The following is a 20,690-nucleotide window of genomic DNA, read 5'->3' as shown; positions in this document are numbered from 1 at the left end:
AGAAACTTTTTTCTTTTTTTTTTATATCTATATGAGATGATAGATGGTTAACTAAACTTATTGTGGTAATCATTTCATAATATATATGAGTCAAATCATATTGTACACCTTAAAATTATACAGTGCTGTGTGTCAATTATATCTCAGTAAAACTGAAAAAATAAGATGGAACCTTGATAAAGTGCATTTTTTTATTCTGTAAATCCAAATATAGTCACATATCCATTAAATGAGCTAATAAGGTAAAGAGGGATGTGACAAGGTCATAGTTTAACACCAAATCTTGATTTAAACAAAGTAAAAATGTGAAAACAAGTAGTTTGAATGTAAATCTAGTTAAAGTTAACAGCAAACATTTAGGAATATAACTATCCTATAGATGCTATATAAAAATGGAAAATGTAAAAAATTTACATACATGTAAATATGTAAGTGTGTGTGTATATGTGCGTAGATGTCACGCACACTTATATGCTATGGTTTAGGAATTGAAAATATTACGTTAAGTTACTTGACAAAAATTAGCTGAACCTCTTGCTTTCTGAGTAGTCCAGCAGAGTAAGTTTGATGCTTCTTCAAGTCATGTTCCTTGGGGGAGAGATCCTAAACCTGAAGAAAATGAATTCATGGTCATAGAGTTTAATGCTGTTGACTGTGTTACCCTCTGTGAGAATGACCATGAACATTTACAGTTTACTTCTGAGAAAGCATTGTGGTAAAGAAACTGTTTAATTGCTTCCTAAGAACTTCCTATACTTACATGCCAATGGGATCCCTTTTTCTCCACCTAATAATATTTTGTTCAGTGTTTTGGGAAACACTTTGGAAAATGCTGTGTTTTGAAGTATCAAAGTCTTGTATTTGCCAGTTCTTCGCCAAGGAACTCAAGTGTTAATTGGTTAGGCTCTTTTAAACCCCAGAATAAAGTCCCTTCTCTTGCAAATTTTCATCACCTTCTTAATGTCAGTCCTCAGGAAGCATTTAGGCTATAGAAGTGGTGAAGGCCTAGATCAGTTGACAAAAGTGAAAGCTTTAGAGCAAGACCTGTCAGTCACAGCAGCATGGATGGTCCTAGGCTTTGATTTGCCATGTATACTCTTTCCTTCATCTTCTACTTTCCATATGTATTTATGAAAATAAAGGCCGTAGTCCAACTGCAAAAGAAACATAATTAGTACAGGGACGAGAGTACGACTGCTATGGGACACACGTGCACGTGTGCACACATACACAAATATCAGAGGGAATGCTTGCAGCTCTCAAAGGCTTGCTGTAGAGAAGTAAACTTTTGATTGGAGGAGGGCTGCATGCATTTTTAATGTTATATTTCTGGTTCTTATATAGTTACAAATTTCATTTTGAAACAGATATCCAGTGGAAAAATACTAAAATGGATTTCTTTGATATATTTGAAATAATACTATAGTAATAATAAAAAACTATTTTTCCAAGTAGTATATTTTGTGATTTATCGTGCAGATATTTCTTTGGCTACTAGTATGTAATTATCTCTAATGGACTTCCTAATGCTTAAGAGAAATTAGCATGGTAGAATAGTATGCTTCAGGTGTTCATACTTGTGTGCCCCTGATTTATATGTATGTACAAAGGATTTTCTTAAGTTACGTGGATAGAAATACAGCTTTTAAAAATTACTCTTTTGGTGCTTTCCAGGTCTGTGGATTTAAACTTTCTCCCATCAGTTGATCCTGAAACAGTTCTGCAGACAGGTAAGACAATAAAACATATTTATCAGTGATAATCATAATCCAATAAACCTATCGTATATTGATTAGTTTATGAAATAAACATTGAGCATGTATTACTTGGTAGAAACTTGAGGGGAAATTTTTCAAACTGTTCTTTGATTTAACCTAACAGTGTGTTAATATACTCTGCAATATAAAAAAAATTATTAGTAATGATAAATAAACTCTCTCTCCCTTGAAATACTTTGATTTATTTATCTTTGGAATTGAGATAAAATTTTCTATTTCATTGGGTTGCTGTGAGGATTATTGATTACTCATTATGTTCTAGCATTATATTTTTATGTATTTTCATATTTCATTCTCCTAACAACCTCTTGAGATAGTATTATTTTCTCTGTTTTGTACATGAGGAAGCCAAGGCTTAGAGATGTAAAAAACTTGCTCAAGATCAAGTAACTATTAAGCTCTGCCACCACAGCACTAAAAACAGGTCTAAATCCAGAGCCGCTAACTGCACTGTTGTACAGTATCTGTGTAAGAACACTTAGCACCTTGCAATGGCCTTGTACATAGTGTGTGTTCGGTGCTGCACAGTAGGTATATTCCAGCCCAAATATCTCGAGTAGTGGTTTCAAAAATTCTAGGAGAATACATTGGAGTTCTTTTAAGTGAAAATGCCTTAATTTCTAATGTATTTTTCTAATAATAGCTCATAATTCTAATCCCACTGTGTACCAGGCACTGTTCTAAGCACTTGACATACGTTAACTCATTTATTCTTCACCACATCCCAGTGAAGTAGGTGCTGTTATCATCCTAATTTTAAGATGGGGAAACCGAGGCATAAAAAAGTTCAGTAACTTATGCGGGTTACACAACTAGTAATGCTAGAGTTGGGACTTGAACCAAGGCAGTTTGATTTCAAAGTATGGTCTTTGAAATTATTATATGGTGCTGCTTCTCTAAAGGAAGTGGTATCCACAAGGAAAACATTAAGAGTAACAGTTGTAAAAGTAGAAAAAATAAATTTATCTTATTTTAATGGCTTTTATGAATATATAGATACACACACACACACACATAGTATATAGTGTGTGTGTGTGTGTGTATCTATATAGACTTTGCATAAGTCTTTAAAATAGATGTTCTTCCAATTATAAAATGTGATGAAGAGTAAAGAAATAAATTCTTTGTGTATCTTCATTGTATTGATTCAGTTGTCCTAAGTTTTTTCAGAATGATATAGATTTTATTTCCTAGAGAACAAAGAAATAATCATAGTCTCTGAATTAGTACATGTTTAGAAGGTAAGTAGACTGTCAGTAAAATTATTGTTTTACGTTTAAAACTTAATTCCATGTTTATATTTAACATTTTGAAAGCTGCTTAAGCCATTGAATTAAAAAGATTTTTAAATTTGTAATTCAAAATTAATTTTACATGACACTAAGTCCTTTTTTATATGCTGTTAACTCTTAAAGTAGGGATATAAAGAGAGTATAAAATAGAGAGGTTTAGAACAATCTTGGATATTTTTTAGAAACTGGAAATACCTCCAAATCATAATAAAAATTCTGTTTCTGCATATTGAAAGCCATTTAAATTTAGAACATTTTCCTGAATAAATATGAAGGGAAGAGAATTTAAATATCTGCATATTTTTTGGCCCCTAAATACTAATTGGAATAATATTATCCCAGAAAAACAATTAGCGATTTATTCACTTTTAAAATTGTTAATACACTTATAGCTTTAGATGTTGCACGTTCTGCAGTTTTAATTTCTCATGCATGAGTGGATTTTCTACCTGTTTGCTGTAATTGAATAACATTGGATGCAGTTCTTCGACTAGTATGGCCCCTCATGATTCACAGTTATGTTGTGGAGATTCCTATAAATAGAGATTATTTAATATTATTTTGTAGCAGTAATAATAAGACTTTCTTCCTTTAATCATACATTTGTTACACTGTCAGCTTTTCTTTTAGGTGCTATGATTAAGGCTATGGATAAATACTGAAATCCTACAACATATTGCTTATTATTGATTAGTGCCAGCAGACAGAACATACTAATTAGTACCATCAGACAGAAATCCCAGAGTGTAATTGTGCTTTACAGGGAAAGAGGATTGGTTGGCACGGTATCCTAAGTAATGAATCCACCAATAACAAGAATGTGATAGATAGATAAATAGGTAGATATATAAAATATATATATATATACACCATAAATACTATGTATTTACTATATAGTATAGCATATATATTTATGATACAACATATAATTATACTATATAGTATATGTATATACATATGTATGCATATATGCAGGTTTTCTATTTATTTCTATATAAATTTAAAAATTGCATTTCAGTACAGGCATACCTCGGAGATATAATGGGTTCCGTTCCAGACCACTACAATAAAGGGAATAGTGCAATAAAACAAATCACACAAATTTTTTGGTTTCCCAGTGCATATAAAAATTATGTTTATGCTATACTGTAGTCTGTTAAGTGTGCAGTAGCATTATGTCTAAAAAAACAATGTACATACTTTAATTCAAAAATGCATTATTGCTAAAAAATGCTAACCATCATCTGAGCCTTTAGCGAATTGTAATCTTTTCGCTGGTGGAGGGTCTTGTAAAAAACGCAGTATCTGCGAAACGTCATAAAGCAAAGCGCAATAAAATGGGGCATGCCTGTACTTATGACCTGGTAGGTAGGTAGGTAGACATATAGGCAGATAGGTTCTAAAAATAAGGGACTAAAATTGAGAAGATGGAGAAGTAAGAATTATATTTCTTTATGGATATTAATTATAAGTATCTTTCATTCGTAAAGGGCATGAATTGTTATCCGAATTACAGCAGCGTCGATTTAATGGCTCAGATGGAGGGGTCTCATGGTCTCCTATGGATGATGAACTGCTTGCACAGCCACAGGTTATGAAATTATTAGATTCACTGCGAGAGCAATATACCCGCTACCAGGAAGTTTGTAGGCAACGTAGTAAGCGTACACAGCTAGAAGAGATTCAGCAGAAGGTGATGCAGGTAGGTGTCTGATTTGAATACGTTTAACGGTTTTTAATTCTAAATGTTGAGGTTTTTTTTAAAAATAATTTCTACTCTGTAACTGATTTTATACTAAGGCTTGTTTCACTATATAGATAACCTTAGACATATCAAACCAGACTCTAAAACTATTTTTAATTATGTATATTTTTACAAATAGCATTTGCATTAAAATTATATTATTTCTCCAGTGATGACATTGAGCATTCAGCTCACTCTATCAGAATGAACTTCAAAAATAACTAGTTGTTGGAAATATCATCTGTGTTCTCAGTGTATTCTTGCAATAAGTAACATTTTATTATTCATATTTGATTTATTCTTAATTTCTAATAACTTGTTAGTTTTTTTTGTTAATTTGGGCATTATGAAGAGTTTTTCTATCCTAACAAAAGAATAACATGAATATAAGTAATTATAATATTAAATTTCGTTATTGTGATACTGATATAAAACTTTAAATGTATTTAATACTTAAGAATTTTTAGTTCCTTTTAAAATTGATTTTCATAATAAGTTAGCTAAAAATACTAAAAATAAATACTAAGGAAGACGTCTCTGTTATTTAGACTACATTCTGGATTTTCATCTGTTGAATTATTAAGAAATCAATCTTAAATATTTTATTTTAAAAATCCAGATTAGAAATGTCTCAGTGTTTTCATCTAGATTGGTTCATTCTTTAGATAAGTGTTTATTAAGTGCCTATTATATAGAAGACATTCTGCCAGGTTTTCAACAGGATATAAAGGTAGACTTGGCTATCATTAAGCTTTGAGGAGAAAGTGTTAAGTGTCACAGGGCGTGCCTGAAGTGCCCTGGGCATTTATAGAAGGAAGTATTTCTTTGGTTGCAGGTAATCCAGGAAGACTTAGTGGAGGAGGTAGCGCTTGAGCTTGTCCTTCAGGAATGTGTAATATTTCACCAGGCACCTCCTTTAAGTTTTAAAGAAGAATTGGCATTTTGTAAAGGAGAACGAAGAGCTTGAATAAATAATAGCAGCATGAAATCCCAAGCTCTTTTAAGGCACCCTGGGAAATTTTCGGCCTTTGAGTCATAGAGCATGGTCCGGGAGCATGATCTGAACCCCAGTTCTTCCACTTATTTGCTGTGTGATCATGGTCACATTATTTACTCACCTGAGCCTCAGTCTGACTCCCTTCTTTCTTTTTTCCCTTCCTCTCTTTCTTTCCCTTCCTTCCTTCTTTTATTAACTAAAACAGGGGTAACAAGACCCCTTTGAAAGGTTTGTTGAAAGAACCCAGCACTCGATTAATGTAAGCTATTATGTTTATTTTCATTGAACTAGACTCTAGTCTAGAAGTCTAGTTCACTTGTTGGCAGACTTTTTCTGTAAAGAGCCAAATAGTAATTGTTTTGGCTTTGTGGACCATACAGTTTTTCTTGCTGCTGTGGCTGTGTAACTCTGCCATGTAGTGCTTAGACATTATGTGAACAAATATGTATGACTGTGTTCCAATAAAACTTTATTTACAAAAACAAGTAGTAGGCCAGAATTGACCTGCATGTTGTCGTTTGCTGACCCCTGACTAGAGCATCAGGGTGTCATGGGGAAAAAGGCTTGAAAGAAAGGAAGGAGTTGGATCACGGAAGATCTTGAATTCCAAGCAAAAGGATTTAGGCTTTATCTCACGATAACCACATATAAACTGAAGATTTCTGAGCATACTTTAATTATAGATAACTTTTTCTATGTAATATATTTGTAAGTTAAAGATAGCTTATATTAAACCCAAGTAAGCTTTAGTCAAGTAGCTTGAGAGTAGCTTTGAAAACCATAAAGATGGACTAGCATAGTGGTATACAAATCACCCAGATGATCTTCTCCCACTTCCAAGTTGTTTGATCTTGGGAAGGAAGTATAACTTCTCGATGCCCCTAGCTTCCTTCTCAGTAAACTGAAAATAACAATAACAACAATAATAATAATACTTCCTTAATAGAGCTATTACAAGGATTAATGAAGATAATTTTTATAATATGTTTAGTGCTTGGCACATAATGAGTTTTCTGTTAGTAACATCTATTATTTGCTTGCTCATTTAAAAAATGAATGTCTACAATAGTGTGTCATTGTGCTAGGTGGAATATAATGGTAAGTAAAATTCACAAGGTTCCCACTTTTATGGTGCATGATTACATAATTACACAAATAGTTGTAAAATTGCAACCATGCCTAGTCCCAAGAAGGAGAGTAGTGGGAGTAAGAGTGCGAAAGAAGAGGATATCAGAGATGAATCATTTTTCTGGCTCGAAAGACCCGATGGATGGTGCTGTTATCCAGTTAGGGAACACTGGACAGGGTTTGGGTTTAATTCTGGGTGGAAAAGGGTGTGGAGAATCATGAGTTTGGTTTTAGACGTGTTGAATTTGAGGTGACTTTGAGACACGTAAGAGAAGATGTAGAAGGGTAGTCCCGAACAGGTCCAGAAATCAGAGAAGTCTGGGCTTGTGACATATTTGTTTTTAATCCGTGAATGAATGGTAATTAAAAGCATTGATGTGGATGAAATTGGCCAAGGAAAGAGCTGAGAGTAGCTGAGAAGAGGGCTTTTTAACTGAGCTTTGAGAAACTCCAGCATTTAATGACAAAATAGAGGAGCATACTCCTGAAAAGAAGTCAGTGAAGGACTGGCCAGAGGTGAAGGAGAAAAGTGTGAGGAGTTCTGTATTGTGGAAGCCAAGGGAAGAAAGCATTTCAGGGAAGGCGTTGGGAACCTTGTCGAATGCTGCTGAAAGATTGAATAAGAGAAAGACTTAACATGGCCATTAGAATGCACAAGATCAAGGTCATTGGTGATCCTAGGGCATGGAGTGGCAGGGCCAGAAGCACATTGGAGTGAATTCAGGAATTGAGAGTGAGGTGTGGTGAAGGAGACACTGAATATAGACAACTCGTTGAGAATTGTCTTTGAAGGAAAGACGAGAGATAAAGCAATGCCTAGGAGTGGTAGAAGGGAGGTGGTATTAGTTTGCTAGGGCTGCTTTAACAAAGTACTACAGAGTAGGGGGCTTAAACAACAGAAATTTATTTTCTCACAGTTCTGGAGGCCAGAAGTCCAAGATCAAGTTGTTGGCAGAGTTGATTCCTTCCGAGGGCAGTGAGGGAAGGATCTGTTCCAGGCCTCTCCTTGGCTTGTCAATGCCCATCTTCTTACTGTGTCCTCTCATCATCTTCCTTCTGTACCTGTCTGTGTCCAAATTTCCTCTCCTTTAAAGGCTACCAGTCATATTAGGTTAGGGCCCACCCTAATAACCTCATTTTAACTTAATTGCCTCTTTAAAGACCCTATCTTCAAATAAATATGGTTACATTCTGAAATACTACGAATTAGGACTTCAACATATGGATTTGGTGGGGTGGGGGACACAATTTAGTCCACATCAGGGTTCAAGTATAATTTTTTTTTTAATAATATGGAAAACTATAAGGAGTTTAAACGTTAGTGGGAAGTGTCCATTTGGAGGGAGGGATTGAATATACAGAGAGAAAGAATAATTAATACTATCAAGTTCCTGACAAGGTGAAGTGAATGGACTCCAAAGCACAATTGAAAGGATTAGCTTTAGAGCTGGCCCCGTGGCTTAGCAGTTAAGTGCGCGCACTCCGCTACTGGTGGCCCGGGTTCAGATCCCGGGCGCGCACCGACACACCGCTTCTCCAGCCATGCTGAGGCCGCATCCCACATACAGCAACTAGAAGGATGTGCAGCTATGACATACAACTATCTGCTGGGGCTTTGGGGGAAAAAATAAAAAAATAAATAAAATCTTTAAAAAAAAAAAAAAAAAGGATTAGCTTTAGAATGGAAGAGGGAGAACTCCTCCATTGTAACAGGAGGAAGCATGGGTAGGATGAATCCAGAGGTGCCTCCATGCATTAGTCAGGCATCAGGAAGATGAAGGAGTTCCTGTGTGATATGTTCTTTTTTTTGTAAAGTAAGAGACAAAAGTCATCTGCGTGGTGGTGCACGTTTGGAGGCAGGGTAGGGGTGTGGTGGTTGAAGAGAATGCGAGGTTTAAATGAGTGAAGATGGTTCAAAATTTCCTTTGTGGGGGGGATTGGAAGAGTGAAATTACCACAGAAATGTAGTTGTATTTTTAGGTAGTGTTGATCTTGAATTTATGGTGGAAACTTTCTGGCCTGTTGTGTGACTGTCGATTCATGGCTGGCTCTTGAGGTGCAGGCACAGAGAAAGAACATGGGTGATGGGATTCATCCAGCATTTGTGCTTTGCCACATGGGATCAATAGTTATGATGAAAAGACAGAGAGGCAAAGGAGTTACTGTATTGGCAAATGCGTTTTTGAAATGATGGACCAGCTCAATTGGATAAAGAAGAAAGAAACGAGAAAAGGGAGATGGTGGTGATGATATTTATAATGGTGGTGATGATAGTAATGAGATTATTGTTGAAAACAAACTTCATTACCAGTTCATGAGCATTACTCATGAATTGGTTAGAACATTAATATTCATCATGGAATGGTTCCTGCACTGTTTTTCACAGGTCACTTTTGGGGAAAGATCTATTTCCCTTTCTGAAATGATTACTTAAATTTAGCTATATAGGAACATATATTGATCATGTCAGCATACAAAGAACATAAACTATACTGTCTTCAGTCTTGCAAATTTGGCGAAAATGAAAAATTTTTTTGTTTATGTAAAGATAATCGTAAAGTTGACTATCTCTGCTTAGGTTAAATTAGTACAAATTGAATTTTTCCAAATTTCTTTATCTACTGACTTACCGCTAAAAACATAATGAAAGAGAAATCAATAGCTCCAACAGATAAACTATATGATAAGTAATAACGATTATAGGTATCAGTCATTTATTCCCCACGGTTCAAATCAGTAGGATTAGATGTCATATTGGTATGCAGACCATGCTGCTACTGCTGCATTTAAAAATTAGATTTCACATGCTTCTGGGTAGGAGACAATGCCACTTCACTGAAATATGCTATTGTTATTCTCATTATTTATTGTGGCAGTAATTACTGCCAGCATTGCAAATGTTACTTCTAGAATCATCCATGTGTTTTTCTTCCTTTGTAGAAAGGAACCATAGATGCAAAATAGGATACACTCTGAGTTGCATAAGTATACAGCTGGAGGCTATGTTCCCAGTTCTCCAAATTCTTTCTCCGGGTCAGATGCTTGACATTTGCTTGACATGCCCTTCTGTCTGGTTTGACCTCACATACTTCCGGATGTTCCCTCATGCAGTCTTTAGAAATGAGAGTGGTCAGGAAAGAATGGTGATAATCATAGGCATTTTTGGCCTTTGCAAATATTTGTCATGGTAGATTTTTAAGAACACATCTCCAAGGTTATACTTTGCATATAAATGTAACCATTTGAGGGGTCACATTGATATGGATTGGGCATGGAACTGTTTTTGCAGTAAATTAATATTCAGATTGACTGAGCAAGATGTCCTGATTGAAATTAAATTTTATCACCTAGTTGGGCAAACCACCATCATTAATGCATTTAAATAGACTTGTTTACTGGGGCATCAACCTCACTTTGCATCATTTTTACTAGAAATAGTCATACATTTACTGTGTCTACATTACTGATGTTGCATACTAAGGGAAATTACTTTCAGCATACGTTAAAACTCTATGTGCACTTGACTACGTAACTTTTTTACACCAAGATGTCTTTGCTTTAAATAAAATTTATTTTCAAATATGTTTCTTCAAAAGTTTCGTGAATTGTTTTTCCCCAGTTATCATGATTTATATAACCTGCTTCTTTTGTTTCTAGAGTATTCTAAAATCAAAGTTTAAATGTTGAAATAATGTTGTCTTAGGTTTTTAAAAATAATATATAACATTATTAATTAGTTAAAAAGTTTTGAGATGCTTTCATTCCAGCCTTATTTTTAGAATTTAGATATTTCTAGTGAAATAATTAATTATTTTAATCGTTTAAAATGCTTAAAAGCCATTTTGTATCTGTTTCTATATCCGTATTCGTAATACATAGTAGTAAATGAGAAGCAATTAAGTCCCAAAAAGGAAAAGGAAAATTATTTCAAAATGTTTACGTAAGCTTCCTTGAAACTTACTCTTTTTATTTCCTTTTTTTAAGAGTGTTGAATAAAACAGTTCAGAGACTTCCTTAAGAAACCCAGGGATCTTACTGTAAAATGCAGACGTGAGACCAACTTTATAAAGAATGAATAGACATGAGGAGCTAGGCTTTTTTCTTTAGTAAAAGTGGGGAAAGTAGAGAGGCTAACAATTACTGGTATCATCTGCTGTGCTCAGTGTCTTACATATAATGACTGGTGTAATCCTGGCAACAGCGCTGTACGTTGTACAGATGTTGAGCCAAAGTCTTTCAACTAGTAGGAGCAGAGCCAGAATTCAGAATTCAGACTCATGCCTAGTGCTTTCTCTACACCTAACAGCTCATCTGTCTCTTCTGTGAATGAGTGATACTTTCCGCAGGCTAACAGAGAAACAGGATCCTAGTACCCTGCCCCTCCAGAGACAGCTCGTAGAAAAGATTAAAGCAGAAAAATTGGAGATATTGAGGAACAAAGCAGTGCATTCTAAAGAACACTTGACAATAGGGGTTTGCAGATGAACTTAGGATTCTGAAAACCAAGTTAAACAAAGAAAGTTATAGCGCTTAAGGCTATTCCAGTGAGTCAGAAATAATACTTTGACTTTTTTTGTTTTTGAGTTTTTGCTCTCTAGTATTAAAACCTTATAAAGAGAAGGTGGAAGCTAAGAATATATTAATATTTAAAATACTAGAACGTAAATGGGCAAAAAACATGAAGAGATAGATCATATACTTTTAGTAAGCAAACATTTGCAATTTATTCAATCTCACTAGTATTTAAAATATACCTGGAGAGATTTCTGTTTTTTCAATTGGCAGAAGTATTTTAAAAGCAATGGTCAGTTTGTATACCTTGCAAAGGTTAGTCTCAATTAAAACTTTCATTACTTGGCTGTTTCAAATAGAAACAAGTGTTTTAGAGAGCAATTTTATAGTATATACTAACAGCCATTAACATTACATCATCATTGAACCCAAGATCTCTATTGAAAACCTTTCCTAGGAAAACAATACAGAATTTCAGGAAAAAAGGCTATATATAACTGCGACGTGTTTACGTTCATCTTAGAATTACTTAGAATTTCCACCAATTACTTAGAATTTCAACCAACAATAGAGAATTGGAGTCTTGAAAACAGGTATAATAGTTATTTGAGGTAGTACATTATTTACTTAGCTCTTAAGAAGGATGGTTTGGTTGGTTGGTTGCATGTAGACAGATGGGAGGGAGGGAGGAAGGAAGGCAGGCAGGCAAGGAGGTTGGCCTTCTTAAAAAAGAGGTTTACAGCCATTGAAAATTATAATAGTTGTAACCACATGGAAAATCATTATAGTATTATAGTGTAATGTTAAGTGAAAAATACGGGAGAGAAATTACTTGTACTTTATGAGAATTGGCTATATGTAGTGCTTAAATCTGGAGTAACATATGAAAATGCAATGCATGTGAAAAATTAATGGAAGGAAATATACATGATTTTTCTCTATGATGTGGTAATTTTATATAATTACTAAAAATTACATGAACTGTTAGATTTTAGAATGAATATATTTTAACCTGGTCATAACAGAAATGTGCTATGGGTCTGCGATACTCTGTAATAAAGTTCTAAGGTAAGCCTGTCTGTCCACTGGGTCTGTAATTTTATGCTGCAGAGACACCCTCATTCCGTTCTTGGGAGCTATCCTAAGTTTAGATTTAGGGCATAACCATAGATCTGTTGTTGAATTCCTTATTCTAATTTAATAACAGGTAAAGCTTGATAACATTGTTTTTTCTGTTAAAATTACTTCACTGTCTATGTAGTTTTAGAATATATGTCTGTGAGTAAAGAGTTAACAAAACCTTTCTCCTTCTGCATGAGAATTGGATCTTTGCCTAACTATCTAGCTTTGTTCCCCTGAAAACCTGATAAAAACTGGCATGTCAAGTCAGCTATGTTACTGGGCAACATTGCTTATGGTAAAAATTATTCTGGATCTGGATTGTGAGAACTATTAATACTTGATGCAAGGCATAACTCTAGGCATCCTTGAGTTCAGTGACTTTTATAAGGAGCACGACCCCTGTAGGGTAGGAGGTTTTGATGCCAGAGGTCTCCCATATCTGTACTGTATGGCTCTCATCTCCTTACACCTGAACTGTTGGACTGCTTCAGGGACTCCGCAGACGAGAAACACCCGATGCTGCTGTTCTGGTAAACGAGTCCCCACCCTACAGCCTTCTGAGTAGACTGGTGCTAATGGGACTTCAGATGGTCTTGTGGGTCTGAATGTTTAGTTGATCCTAAGAAGATCCCTAGAGGGTATTGCAGAAGTATAATTCTACAGTTAGTTTTTAATTTTCTTTTCAAAGTGAGAAAAATAGTATTTTAATTTTATATTAGTTAATCATTTAATTCATCCAGTTTTATTAATGCTTTCAGAAGAGCATTAGACTATGAATCAGGACACATGGCTTTTAGTCCTAGTTTTTTTAATAATGGTTTATGTTACCTTGGGCAAGTCTTTTAATCTCTCTGAAACTCAGTTTTCTTAAGTGTTAATAAGAAATTTGATTGATATCATTTCTGATGTCCCTTCTAACTCTAAATCCTATAGTTCTCTGGTTTTCTTACCATTGTAAGTTAATTTTTAATCTTCTTTTATAGGAGCATTCGGATTTCTTTTAGCCCGGCAGATGATCAGATAGCTGAAAGCCTAAGGTGCTACAGTGTACATTCTTTCAAATTTAGGTTTTGGAAAAGTTGTCACGTTATAGCTGTATGGTTCCAAAAGAAACGTCTACTGCCTATACAATAGAATTTAAAGAATTTAAATAAAAAATACTTGAGAAACTTTGGGAGGGGAAAACCAATTAGAATGAAAATTTGAAAAGCTTTTGATTATTTTAATACTTCATCTCAACTTCCATTTATAGGTTGTGAACTGGCTTGAAGGGCCTGGATCAGAACAACTAAGAGCCCAGTGGGGGATTGGAGACTCCATCCGGGCTTCCCAAGCCCTGCAGCAGAAGCACGAGGAGATCGAGAGCCAGCATAGTGTAAGAGGCTTTTTCCTCTGCAAGTTAACAATACTCTTATTAACGTGCATAATTAGTAGCATATGTGGTACTATGTGATAAGTTGCTGTAAACTTTGGTCCAGGGGCATAAAGTACAGTATGTTTAATGTTTAGAGGCCATGAAGTACCTTTTGACCACTTAGTACATATTCTTTAGAAGTTTGGTTTTGGTTTTGTCTCCAATACAGTTTAATTATATATTTTTATAGAAACACAATTTATGTGAAACTTTAAAAAACTACAGTGACAGAAGAAAGAGTGGTAGTACAAAAATAGAACTTTTGTCTGTAGTCCTGAGACAGAAACTCTGGTTCTTAAGTCCTCAGAAGGAGGCCTGTCTCTGTGTAGTTGGGAGGGTACAGTACAGTTAATGCCTGAGAGCAATTCCAGAATTGTTGCGTTAATCACAGCTGACGGAGAGTGAGTGCAGAGGGTGTGGGACATCTTTCTGTTCTTTGTGCATTTAGAGGTTTGCATTTGTGCCTGTGAAGAGGATAATCAAATCACAGTTATGAAATTGGGCAATAAATTAATCTATAGGCAGATTATAGATAATAATTGTTCAAGAGGGTTTAAAATTTAACAACTTGTTATATGGAGGAAACTGAGATGTGTTAAGCCCTGCTGTGTTATAGTTGACTCTTCATGATTGAGAAAGTGGTCATCCAGTTTGTGGATCAATTAACCCACCCCTTTTCTCCCCCAAGTCATATTACTTCTTATGGTGATTTTAAATAGATTGACTAGAAAATTGGAAAAATAAAACTTGAATCCATTAATTTCCACCTCCTTAGATTATCTGTCTTAAAAAATCCATCAGTTTACACACACACACACACGTGCACGCGTAGTATCCAACCACACACATAATATGAGGAATAAACCATCTTCCCCATAAATAGGTAATGAAAGAAGCCACTACCTCCCCCCTAGTGCAACTCCAGATGATCAGAATACACTCTGATTGGATTTATGTATCAATTGAAAAAAAAAATCATGTGTTCCAGGGTGAATATAACATGCATCTTGACTTCTAGGGTCTAAATGGGCAACAATAGAGAACTGAAAAAAAACTTGATCAATAATAATGTTAAACTCTGGGCCCAGATGAGATTTAAAGATCATCTGAACATCTAATTCTTTTCTTTCCTCTTCAACTTCCCCCAGTTGAAGTGGTACTTAAAAGTTGGATAGTATTAGTAAATGTATGTTTTAAGTAAATGAGATTAAAGAATAAATATTAAGTATGCTTTTCTCAGGAATAAATTTGAATTGTTGACCAGATATTCTTTACTCTTTACTAGAGATGTGTTTTAACAATGTCTGACATAATTATTTTTTAATATGTACCATTCGGTTTAGTTTCCTTATATTGTTTTTTTAATAATATTCCCCAAGTCAGCTTTAATGATCTGTGATATTGGCAGATAAAATATACATTGTACCCTATAGGAGTTGTAATCTAGCTAAGGGAATAATGTATAAGTAAGAGGTATCACAACATTCGAAATCATCTAAAGATAGTATATATATTAACTTTGCAATTTTCCTAATTAGTGCTTGTAAGAAACTTAAAAATGAAATCCCATAATGGAAAAATCTGTATGTTTTATGCATTTCACAGGTTCCAACATAATGGTTTTTCCTTATATGCTAAAAAAAGTTTATTGAATAATTTGTTTCTAACTTATAATTCCTGTTCCTGAGGTTATAATTTTTTAATTCTCTTGGTACTTTTTAAATAACCTAATGCCGTTGTTATTTTGTCATAGACTGTGGTTTATTTGAACCCTGTGGATTTTTCTGGAGCATGTTACCATAGTATAACTGTATTCTATAATTTATTCCCCTTTTTAGTTCTTGAAAACAGTATTTGCTATAGAACATGCTAGACTTCATCTAAAGGATCTAGTTATGAAAGTATCCCAAAAGTCCTTTAAATAAGCGTACATGACATATGAGAATTTAAAGACAAGATTTATCTATATTTTATTATTTTTAAAAGACACCAATTGGAATAATAAAGAAGTTCACAAAAAGAATTAAAAAGTGCATTTTATATTGCATATAGTATAGATGAAATTACAAATGGTATATGTAGAGATTCTTGTGTTTAGATGTTTGTTTTTGTATTTTTATTTTATTTATAAGGTTTTAAAGTCAACTTAAACAAATTGCTTATGGATGGCCTTTCCATGTGCTTAAGTTTACTTATAATGTGAAATCAATATAAAATTTCAGAACTTTTGAATTGGAAAAAATCTTATAGTTCTGATACCATTGCCTTATTTTATACATGAAGAAACTGGGAGATTACATTTTTTGATCAATGGGTAGCTAGACTAGGGTTAAAACGCCAATCTCTTGATACTCAGATGAGATCCTTTCTCTCTCTCTGTATCTCTTGGAGAAAGCTACTAAATTTTATGGATATGCTTAAGATAACAGCATTTTTTTTTTCATTCCTATACGCTTAATACTTGAGGACGTATGCACGTACATTGATGACTGCATTCATAGACATGGTACCCAAAGAAAAGAAATATTGATGGCTTAGTGTGGATCTCATTTCTTTAAATGATGGATATCTGGGATTTTTTCAAAATTGAGAGGTGGGGACAGATTGGATGGGAGTATAGCTGAAACAGAATTGGCCATGAGTTGATAATTATTGAAGATGGATGGTACACAGGGTTTCATTATACTGTTCTTTCTACTTCGGAATAGATTTGAAATTTTCCATTCTAAAAGGTTTGCAAGAGAGAATTACACTCTTTTAACCAATAGGTGGCATTGCATTTTCACCTTGAGAATAGGTTGCTTGATGCAGGGATGAGTATATTAGCTTATGATGTTTAAGATATTCTAATTTTTTATTGAAAGCTTTCTTTTTTCCTTGTAAGTAAAAGTCAACACTTTAACGCATGTATTGGAATTGTTCGGGTCTTAGAAATTATAATGACAAATTTCTGGTATATTGATTGCTTAACTGGAGTGGAATTTGGAAAAACTTTTAACGTACCATTTTGTATTAAAGCAGTCTGTCAAGTCTTAAAGTTTAGATTCTTCCTAAAAGCATAATTCTAAAATAAAGCTAAAAATAAACCCAAATTTTTAGGATATTCCGTAGTAATATATAGAAAATGAAAATTCTAAGCTGTAGTTCTTTGTCAAAAAGTATCAATAAGAAGTTTATTTAGTTTTTGAATACTAAGCAAGCACAACAGAAAAGATATTGAGGTATATGAAAATGATTATAGTAACTTAAAATAGATTTTAAAGTATTTGAGTTCAATAATCTTATTTTTTTGGGTGGAGGTGGGTGGGTGGTAGAAAAAGCATATGATAGGAACATGCAGAAGCATCTGTGAAGCTGCTTTTTGATTCTGTCAGTAATCCCCTATCCCACAGTGCTGACTGCTTGTCTCCAAAGAGCGTACTGGTGTGTTATGTCTAATAGTAACCAGCAGAACAGGTCTACACGAAAAATCAAGACCCATTTCTCCCTAACATATTAGCCTAAGTGAGTTGGCAATGTTTCTTTCCTCCTAGATTGGGATTCCTATTTCGTGGTATAAAGTATAAATACCCATCTTTTTTCACCAACTGTGCATTGTCACCAATTCACATAAGATTCCAGTGTCAATCCTGACGACTGCCTCTGTCCTAGTATGTGAACAGTCAAGCGCATTTCTTACCTACCATCTTAACCCAAATCCCATATCTTGGTGTTGATTTTTTTTTTGTTATGAAATAATCATTTTCTGTACAGTTAGATGTTCATAAGAGATAGACCAGAGAATGACCATAACTCAACTGAATGCAGCCTGTTCACCTAAGATTCTATAAATTCTATGTTCCCCTGTTTCCTAGGAAGAAACATTTTGATTCATTTTAAATATACATATATATTTTTTCCCCACATCCCAGAGACACTGATTATTTCTTTATGACAACCTCAATTCATAATGTGAGTTTCTTTAATTTCGGGTGTTAATTTCATGAGGCAAACTAGTTCTTAAATCGTTTGCATCCCTGGTACGGTTGCAATACTTTATAGGTACTAGGGCCTATACTTTACAAGTTCAAACCAGGCGAAAAAAAACAGCTTCAAAGTGGTGGTTCTTTTTTCTTTTCTTAGCATCTATTTATTTTTATTCAAGATACATAGTAAAGAATGCTTGTTGCAGAATATTTGGAAAATGCATAAAAACACAAATGAAGCAAAAATTATGCATGATCCATGCATCCCGAAGTTAACCACTATTAACATCCTATTAATTTTCCTATGCATTTTTTACAAAATTAGAATCACGCTGTTTATACTGTTTTGCGACTGGCTTTTCTTTTCACATAATAATGTATTCTGAACTTTACATGGCATTAAATATTATTTTACTGTATCATTCTTAAAAACTACATAGTATTTCAGAATGTGAATATACAGTCAATTATTTAACTAGTCCCCTATTGTAGGACTAGTTATTTTCGATATTTTATTTTTGAAAATACTGTTCAAGAGACAGAAATCTGTATGCACATTTCTATTTCTATTTGTAATACACTATTTTTTTTTATTGTGGCAACATTGGTTTAGAACATTATATGAATTTCAGGTGTATGTCATTATACTTCTGTTTCTGCATACATTACATCATGTTCACCACCCAAAGACTAATTACCGTCCATCACCACACACATGTGCCGAATCATCCCTTTTGCCCTCCTCCCTCCCCTCTTCCCTTGTGGTAGCCACCAGTCCAATCTTTGTCACTATGTGTTTGATTTTTGTTGTCTTTATCTTCTGCTTATGAGTGAGATCATACGGTATTTGACCTCCCTCTGACTTATTTTGCTTAACATAGTAACCTCAAGGTCCATCCATGTTGTCACAAATAGCTGGATTTTATTGTTTCTTATGGCTGAGTAGTATTCCATTGTGTATATATACCACATCTTCTTTATCCATTCGTCCCTTGATGGGCACTTAGGTTGCTTCCAAGTCTTGGTTATTGTGAATAATGCTGCAGTGAACAGAGGGGTACATGTATCTTTACGCATTTGTGTTTTCATATTCTTTGGATAAATATCCAGCAGTGGACTAGCTGGATCGTATGGTAGTTCTATTCTTAATTTTTTGAGGACTCTCCATACTGTTTTCCATAGTGGCTGCACCAGTTTGCACTCCCACCAGCATTGTATGAGAGTTCCCCTCTCTCCACATCCTCTCTACACTTGTTGTTTCCTGTGGTTTTTTTTGTGAGGAAGATCAGCCCTGAGCTAACATCCATGCTAATCCTCCTGTTTTTGCTGAGGAAGACTGGCTCTGAGCTAACATCTATTGCCAATCCTCCTCCTTTTCTTTTTTTTCCCCAAAGCCCCAGTAGATAGTTGTATGTCATAGTTGCACATCCTTCTAGTTGCTGTATGTGGGACGTGGCCTCAGCATGGCTGGAGAAGCGGTGCGTCGGTGTGCGCCCGGGATCCGAACCCGGGCCGCCAGTAGCGGAGCATGCGCACTTAACCGCTAAGCCGAGGGACCGGCCCCTCCTGTGTGGTTAATTATAGCCATTCTGACGGGTGTGAGGTGATATCTCATTGTAGTTTTGATTTACATTTCCCTGATAGTTAATGATATTCAACATCTTTTCATGTGCCTGTTGGCCATCTGTATATCTTCTTTGGGGAAATGTCTGTTCAGGTCTTTTGAACATTTTTGAATTGGGTTGCTAGGCTTTTTTTTGTTTAGATGTATGAGTTTTTTAATATATTTTGGAGATTAACTGCTTGTCAGATACACGGTTTGCAAATACCTTCTCCCAATTGTTAGGTTGTCTTTTCGTTTTGTTGATGGTTTCCTTTGCTGTGCAGAAGCTTTTTAGTTTGATGTAGTCCCATTTGTTTATTTTTTCTATTGTTTCTCTTGCCCGGTCAGACATGGTACTTGAAAATATGTTGCTAAGACCGATGTTGAAGAGCGTACTGCCTATGTTTTCTTTTAGAAGTTTCATGGTTTCAGGTCTTACATTCACGTCTTTAATCCATTTTGAGTTAATTTTTGTGTGTAGTGTAAGATAATGGTCTACTTTCATTTTTTTGCATGTGGCTGTCCAGTTTTCCCAGCACCATTTACTGAAGAGACTTTCCTTTCTCCATTGTATGTTCTTGGCTCCCTTGTTGAAAATTAGCTGTCCATAGATGTATGGGTTTATTTTTGGGCTCTTGATTTCTGTTGCCTTGATCTGTGTGTCTGTTTTTGTGCCAGTACCATGCTGTTTTGGTTACTATAGCTTTGTAGTATCTTTTGAAATCAGGGAGTGTGATACCTCCAGCTTTGTTCTTTTTTTTCAGGATTCCTTTGGCTATTCAGGGTCTTTTGTTGTTCCATATAAATTTTAGGATTCTTGGTTCTAGTCCTGGAAAAATGTTGTTGGAACTTTGATAGGGATTGTGTTGAATCTATAAGATTGCTTTAGGAAGTATGGACATTTTAACTATGTTAATTCTTCCAATCCAGGAGCATGGAATATCTTTCCATTTCTTTGTGTCGTCTTCAATTTCTTTCAGCAATGTTTTATAATTTTCATTGTGCAGATCTTTCACCTCTTTGGTTAAGTTCATTCCTAGGTATTTTATTCTTTTTGTTGCAATTGTAAATGGGATTGTATTCTTAATTTTTCTTTCTGCTACTTCATTGTTAGTGTATAGAAACACAACTGATT

General features: G+C 34.6%; 1 protein-coding gene across 6 annotated transcripts in view; it reads left to right on the top strand.

The window, feature by feature from the left end:
- Positions 1-20,690, top strand: part of SESTD1 (SEC14 and spectrin domain containing 1) — a 123,332-nt gene that overhangs the window by 81,895 nt on the left and 20,747 nt on the right. For all 6 annotated transcript variants that reach the window (XM_087435446.1, XM_087435445.1, XM_087435441.1 and 3 more), the window contains 3 exons: positions 1,675-1,730; positions 4,561-4,772; positions 13,826-13,948. In XM_087435446.1, the coding sequence (XP_087291572.1) occupies positions 1,675-1,730; positions 4,561-4,772; positions 13,826-13,948 (391 nt within the window). The remainder of the gene's footprint in view (positions 1-1,674; positions 1,731-4,560; positions 4,773-13,825; positions 13,949-20,690) is intronic.

The sequence above is a fragment of the Ceratotherium simum genome, chromosome 9 (genome assembly GCF_057802395.1).
Source record: "Ceratotherium simum simum isolate JZ-2026a chromosome 9, ASM5780239v1, whole genome shotgun sequence".
NCBI lineage: Eukaryota > Metazoa > Chordata > Mammalia > Perissodactyla > Rhinocerotidae > Ceratotherium > Ceratotherium simum.
Note: the sequence above shows the minus strand (reverse complement) of the source record. Positions and strands in the feature narration are given on the sequence as shown.